We start from the raw sequence: 7,863 nt of genomic DNA on the forward strand, positions 1-7,863 counted from the left end.
CTCTTTACCCACACACTTTGATCAACTGCTCTGTCCTACTGATCCCTTTATCTAGTAGACAGACAGAACGCAACACTGCAGACGGGAGAAGGAGACACCGTGCGTGTGTGCGTGCGTGCGTGCGTGCGTAACAACTCAGCAGACAGGTGAAGCAATAGGCTGACTTCCTGTCCGGTCCTGAGGAGTGGTGAATGGTATCATTTTGAAGTAGTGTCTGTGAGCCATGACATCAGCTCTTGGAGTTGCATTGTAGTTGTAGTGAGCAGACAAGACCTAAGCAATTGCGAAAAGGGAAAACGAATCATTTCTAACTAAATGTACACCTCCAACACAAAGGCGAAGCTCAATCAAAACCCTTTGCTATATAACAATGGTTCCCAAACTTTTTTTCCTGCGCACCCCCTTGTACATTTTCAATGTGGTTCGCGCACCCCCTAGGCAAATATTTTGGTGTGCTGATGGCCACGCAAGTATGGATTCACTGCGCATTCACTTCACATTATGCACAGTTGTTTTGGGGAATCCTCTTTTCCAATAGTAGGAGTTAAACAACACTTCAGATAGACCCTTCCAGCATACACATTTACCATACAATTAAAAACTAATGTTCATTAATGCTGGATAAAAACTCACATATCCACCATTACTCTATTCAGCTCGCGCACCCCCTTATGGCAGGCCACGCACCCCCAGGGGTGCACGCACCCCAGTTTGGGAAACCCTTTGCTATATAACAGTACAGCACAGCCAGACCCTCTGGACAAACTACTGGTCACCAAGGCCATTACTATTACCTAAGACATCTTATCTGTGAACTTCACCACAACTGACTTATTGTAGCCTCCTAATGCACAGACACAAACACTTTTCCCAATGTCAAGTGTTCTAGCCTTGGTAGTGTGTGGAACGCCTAGTGATTGGATACTACGCGGAGTTCACCAAAGAGCATGCAATCACTGGGCATTTTACGTCCTAACAAGGCTGGAACACTGGACATTGAGAAGGAGCCACAGTTTCACTAATGGAACGTTGGTCTAGTCTAGTCAATAGAACTGTAATACTACACTCCTACAACATTGCAGAAAGTCTTATGTAATACTGCATGATTTGGACATTTCCCTTTTGGTAACAGTACATTTACAAACAATGACTTGTCTTCAGAGTTTAGCCATACTGAATATTGCTAACATTGTTCCTTAATTACACCTCAGCTGGACTCACTGATTTTTACTCAAAAGCTTAAGTTAAAAAAGAAACGCAGTTGCCTTACACCGCAGGTAACGTATCCCAGTAACCAGTGTAGACCTGTGTACTTCTCGATCGATCAGCTGACTCTGTGCTGGTTGGATTGAGTGGTGGGTCCATGTTAGGTTTTTAGTGCTTTTCAGTAACAAAACAATCAATCTATGTCATTAGGTACAATGGAGCAAATATTATAACAACTACGTAATATCATGTGCTATGGTTGTACTTACACCATGAATTTACTTTTGCTTTTGATACCTCTGATTTCACTCCACCAGGGAACAAATGAACAGGAGTAGGCTAACACCTGCACATCCACAAACCTCTGACTCGGGAGCAGGACACCCAAATAATAAGATTTTTTAAAGCTAGCTTCAACCAGGATTTTTCTGCTCCCATTTTTTTTATGTGACGTCTCGGGTAAGAGCCCTTCTTCTGAAAAAGGGTTTTCACCCGAACATTAACATTAAAATTTAACGTAACATTAAAATTAGGTGTTGATGTGGGATGACGGTGATGCAACATACTTCCAGGTAAGTATAATGCATGTGCAAAATATAAGACCGGCGTAGGAGCAAAGAAAGTGTAAAGACAAAGGGGATGCACTATTACTGTGTTTATTTGAGCAACATTTAAAGCGGATTGGGCTAAAACTCTTTCAAGCCGTAAAGGCTTACTGTTGTGAAGTGCAGAATACTTCCTCAACTACCTGTTGGACACCAGCAAAATCCAGAGCTCACACACATACACACTCACACACACATACGCACACACGCACGCACGCACGCACACACACACACACACACACACAGTCCCTAAAGCATAGCAATGACTGTTTAACCTTTGAGCATGCCAGCTGAGGGTGAATGTACTCTATCTATTGAGTACCTATTGAGTACGGAGGACAAAGGGGAGTACCACAATAGATATCTAAAGCACAGAAAGCTCTGCTATTCATCCGCTATAGAAGTACACCTTAACTTGTGTGTGTGTGTGTGTGTGCGCGTGCGCGCGCGCGCGCGTGTGTGTGTGTGCTTGTATGTGAGAGAGAAAGGGGGGAGGGGGTGAGAAACCACACATCATTCTCAGCTGAGCTGAAAATTACTTGTGAATAACTCAGAGCTAATTACAGCTCTCTCTCTCTCTCTCTCTCTCTCTCTCTCTCTCTCTCTCTCTCTCTCTCTCTCTCTCTCTCTCTCTCTCTGGGAGTGTGTGCACTTACAATTGTCAAAGTCTATCTTGTCACCTATATTGCATTGTACCAACACATAAAATGAGATCTCCCAAAACACTATACAAAGCAGGATCAGATGAATAAAATGCCTTTATATGCAACGGGTGTAATGTCACCGCACTATACGTACATGTACGTGTCTGTCGCTGTCCTTGGTACTGAAGTCGGGTCTACAACATGCTATAATTCATCTGACTTCTGGGCAGACAAAAACGCCCAACGCTTACAAGCAAAATTTCAGCTGAAGTTGGGCACAGTGTTATGAAAGATCTTAAAGTATGGCAATGTCAGTGCTGTTTGTAAAAACTCTGCGTTAACCACAATGACAAGTAGCATACCATCGGATGTGTGTGCGCGCGCGTTTGTGTGTCTGTGTGTTTATAATCGTGCGTTATTTCTTTGGTGTTTGTTTTTTTACCGTTTCACTCAAAAGGATATGGCCACTCAATGATCTTCTTGGCGTATTTTCGAACAACGTTATCCTCGCCAAAGATGAAGAGTGATCTGTTGACTGTGAAGCAATTCTGGCGTACGGGGATGGGGTTGTACAGGGCCATGGTGCGGGCTCGCTGGGCTTTGGTCTGCTTGAAGGCAGGCGAGATGCCACCTGTGGACACCGCCGCTCCATCGCGGCTCCTGTTGCGTTCCGAGCCTCCGAGTCCCTCCCCTGGTCCCAAAAGCCCAGGAACGTCATCTCCAAACCGAGCCATTCTGCAGGAAACCAACAGAAAAAAGAGAGAAAGGGTAGAAGATAGCAGGAGAGGCTGTTAGCCCACCGAGCCAAGGGCGGGGTGTCGAGACGCGAGCAGGATGATACAGATCCTTTTGTGTTTTGATTTTTTAATCCATCATATTAAGTTCGTTAGAATCATCAGCACTTCTGGAGAATGCATTCATATCCAAGCAAGCATTGGGGGAGATAAAAATCCGTGCGCAACAGTTCGCGCGCAACAGTATCTAAACGGCACCCACTGTCTCGAGATCAGCTGTTCAGTTCATTAGTTTTTAATTAGAAGCTCTGCCGCGACTGAAAATGGAAGCCAAACCATACTTGTTTAAATTCGAAAACGATTTTTGTCCCCAGTACAGGTCACCCAACCAGGAAAAGTTGGTGTAAAAACTTTCAAAACAAGCGTGCGTTAAAAGGTTAAAAGAAATTCCAGTGAAAATTGTACACTTAAATTCGAGAGAAATTGAAAAACATATTCCGCCTTCTCACTGTAAAGTTTACAGCGTTATGCCTCCAGATCTTCACAATAATCCCGCCAGCTTCACGCTCGTGCTCCACACATTCTACTCCGCCTGCATCTCACGCTTGGATCGCTCCCTCCCTTGCGCCACTCACACAGGTACTTTTAACGGAAACTTTTCCTCAGTTTTTGTTTTTAAGCTGTTTATAATTATCCTTATTTTCCGTGAGATACAATCCGGTTCAAAAAGATATTGTGTTCACGGAAGCGTCAGCCTCGCCTTCAATCTCAACTAAAACAGAAGCTCAAGCTGTGGTGAGCCTTGACGGTTTTTTTGTGAGTTCGTTTCATGTGACTGCAGCGGGTCACACCAACCACACGCAGTTCCGCAACGGGAGTCTATCGCAGCAAGCGCCTGTTGTTTTTGTCAGGAGGAAAAAGGGAAATCAATTCTCTCTCTCTCTCTCTCTCTCTCTCTCTCTCTCTCTCTCTCTCTCTCTCTCTCTCTCTCTCTCTCTCCACACTGTCCTTTCTTTAACACCTCTTTCTCTTGAGTTTAAACGTATGGAAAGGATAACAGATGGGAAACTAGCGTTCAAAGTTCACACTTATTACACGTCACATAATATTATTTTACGTAGTAGCCTAAAAATAATAAAAATCAAATGGCAACTGTCCCCCAAACTTGGTGATCATACAGTGTACCACATTAAATACCAAAATTATTAAGACACAAAACAACAAATGGTCACAAGTATTCTCAAAACAGTTTCAAAAAACTGTGTAGGCCTATTATTATTACATTAATGACTGCTTAAGTGTAAATGGTGACGACACCTTTTCAAGAATGTGTGTTTGGGGGATGGCGAGAGAGAGAGAGAGAGAGAGAGAGAGAGAGAGAGAGAGAGAGAGAGAGAGAGAGAGAGAGAGAGAGAGAGAGTAAAAGAGAGTAAAAGAGAGTAAAAGAGAGTAAAAGAGAGAGAGAGAGTAAGCTGCCCATTTCCAGCATAATAGCAGGTTTGAAAATCACTCTTTCAGTGCCTGTGTCTTTATCTGAGTAGGAGGGGTAATACCATGGTGCTTTGGCAGACATGTGTGCATGCGTGCATGCGTACGTGCGTGTGTGCAGAGCCGATTTTACAGACTAGGCAGTTGCCTAGGGCCCCACAAAATTTGCCCAATGTAGGGCCCCCAACAGACAGCCCCATGATGGTAAAAAAACAGCGAAAGTAATTCAAAAGAGCCCCATGTCTACTTTTGCCTCAGGCCCCCAAATGATTAGAATCGCTGCTGCTGCTGCTGCTGCTGTGTGTGTGTGTGTGTGTGTGTGCATGTTCATTTGTCATGTGTTTGAGTTGTGTTAGTGTGTAAGTGTGTATGAATGAATGAATTATTGATTTTATTTGACATTCTCAGTTCTTATCTAAAATAAATAAATACATGATTGAGTTCCATAGAAAGCACACCAGGTACCTACATTAAAAGAACAGGGAGTCAGGATAACACAATAAAGCTCGGAAGCTTATATTCATTGTGGTCCTCGATATTAAATGACAAGAGTGGCACTGGGACTAAACTAAAACTAAAACACATTACATATTTAGCATATTTGTGTGTGTGTGTGTGTGTGTGTGTGTGTGTGTGTGTGTGTGTGTGTGTGTGTGAGTGAGAGAGAGAGAGAGAGAGAGAGAGAGAGAGAGAGAGAGAGAGAGAGAGAGGGAGGGAGAGAGAGAGAGTGAGTGAGTGAGTGAGTGAGTGTGTGTGTGTGTGTGTGTGTGTACACTTCCCTGAGCCTTACCGATGGGACAAAGGAACAGAACAAGCAGTCTAGTAGTCTTCGGGGAGGCTTGCAGTCATCACTGTGTCTGGTACTGGCTACCTTTAACACTTTAACTGTACTATAGGGCACAAAATAACCCAGCTGATTCTAATCGGGGTCTTGTGCTCATATGACTGTGACTGGACAGAACTTACTACACCGAAACATTCAAGCAGGTCCACTGAAATCCATTAGAAATCTGACCATCTACTATAGAAAGTAAAGTCACGATTCCACCACACAGAGACACATTGGACCTGAGCTGCCAAAAGGGATATAAATTTTACTTCATGGGTTCTCTCACTATGTTGTGTGCAATCCAAAGAATTCTTGAGCACTTCAGAGAGGCCAAGGCTCACACACTTAAGATGACTCAGTGAGAACTCAGTGCATGGAAGCTGCTAAAAGCTGTCTTCTGCTCCGTTTTTGTGGCAAATTAAATGGTGCGAAATGCATGAAACTTGGTCAGCCCAACCTCTCAGCTCACAGTACGAATGAGACACACATTACACTTGTGCTATGTCACACTGCCCTACGACTGTACCTGAGGCTTTCATAGAGCTGGTATAGTGTCTCCTTTTTCTGTGTCTATCTGCAGTAGCTATTGCATTTCTTGAAGAAAATGTGAGGAACACCGGTGAGTTTCCATAATTTAGGATTTTTTTTCTTAATTACTAACCCCTTAAAATTCCTGGTGATTTGCATTAAAAACGCCTGAAAAAGCCAAATTTAGTTTTTTCGAATTTGAAATTGTTGCTGTACCCCTATGGTGTTATAATCGGGACAAAACCTCCACGAGCGCCACTTACTGCAAACGCGAGGTATTTTATTCTGCGCGCGCGCGTAGACACTGTCGCGCGCGCGAGTTTGCTCTGCGCGCGCGCGCAAACGCTGCCACGCGCGCGCAAACACCGTCTCACGCGCGAGAGGTGACATGAATTTCCTCACGCGCGCGAGCAGAAATATGAATATTTAAATTATCTCCTCCCACTGGTTAGCATAACAAATGAAGCGGAAGTTTGTTTAGTCCATAATAGTCAAACACAGAGAGCTCATATCTTGATAGACTATCGTTGCTACGGTGACTGCAACCGACCACCTTTGAAACACAACTGAAACGCAACTCACGGCTGCTGCTGACAAGGGCATTCACATATTTATTCGTAAAACCATTTTATTTTTTGGTGGATGAAAACATTGTGTCAATATGCTATGTCTATGTTCGCCTTATTCACCCGGAACGTTCTAAAGACGTTGAGGGGTACACTTCAGGGGTACATTCGGCAACGCACCAGCTGTCATGGCGCCTCACTGTTGTGTGCCCAAATGTTCGTCCTCAAAGAGAAAAAAAATCCTACCGTGGACAGACTTTCCACCGTTTCCCCAAAGAGCAGGCACTTCGCCGTGGATGTATAAATCACATCTAGAGGGGTCCTGGTCCATATTTCAAGGTAAGATGCAAAATTATGTTCAATCATACGCATTAGCTAGCACAAATAAGCTAGCTCGCCAAACTTGTCATGACTCATGTAGCCTAAATGACGCGAATGCCTCGGTGAAATAAAAAATATGAATGTGTAATTACACAACGCTACATTTATATGATATTTCCAGATCGCTATTTCAAGATTAGGCTTTTAATTGTGTGGTAAGCGATCCGATGGCCACTGATTTTGTGCTACCAGAACCAGTAGCATAGGCCTACTTGTGCCAAAATCAAGTTGTTTTGCTAACGAACTAAAATGCATACCCTGGTATTTATGGTTACAGATTAGAGACGTGCGGTCAGGGTAGGCAGGGTAGGCAGTGCCTACCCTGGGATAAATGTCTTAAAAATAAAAACTAACACGTGTTTAAAAAAATATTCTTCAGAGTTCACATAGGCCGCCTACACAACAATAACATTGATTCAGCATAAATTATGAGCTGTTTAAAGTACAGTATACACAGGACAACGATCAAAAACCTAAGTAATCGCACGAAGCAAAGCGCTCAGGCTTGGGCAGGTTGCCGTGGCAACGCGCAGTCCCGGCTGGTAGCAGAGACAGGCTGAAAGCAGAGCTTTCGAATGCCAGCCAGGCAGCCCGGTAAGGCAGCTTTTCCTCTGCCTACCCTGCCTTCAATGCTGTCAATGTAGAAGTTTGCCGTGCGTATTAAGTTGTCACATAGCTTGTCAATGGGACTAAAAGCAGAGCCTTTACTCTGTGGCGGGAGTATGTGAGCCAATCACAGCGCCCAAAATGAAAAATTGTTACAATTCAGGTAGGCCTAGTAGCCAATTTCTGCCCTACAGGCAGCTATGATAGCAACAACTAGCAAGGCAAGGCTTGTTCAAATCTCTAGCCGTATCGGAAAGAAAACATGGCAGTCTTTGG

At 43.9% G+C, this 7,863-nt stretch overlaps 1 protein-coding gene across 1 annotated transcript; it reads right to left on the reverse strand.

The window, feature by feature from the left end:
* Window positions 1-2,901: 2,901 nt before the first annotated feature.
* On the reverse strand, window positions 2,902-3,242 carry LOC134445021 (voltage-dependent R-type calcium channel subunit alpha-1E-like). The gene has a single exon (XM_063194157.1). It carries the CDS (start codon window positions 3,187-3,189, stop codon window positions 2,902-2,904), a length of 288 nt encoding a protein of 95 aa, XP_063050227.1. The 5' UTR covers window positions 3,190-3,242.
* Window positions 3,243-7,863: the final 4,621 nt, after the last annotated feature.

Source organism: Engraulis encrasicolus, unplaced genomic scaffold, assembly GCF_034702125.1.
Source record: "Engraulis encrasicolus isolate BLACKSEA-1 unplaced genomic scaffold, IST_EnEncr_1.0 scaffold_935_np1212, whole genome shotgun sequence".
Classification (NCBI taxonomy): domain Eukaryota; kingdom Metazoa; phylum Chordata; class Actinopteri; order Clupeiformes; family Engraulidae; genus Engraulis; species Engraulis encrasicolus.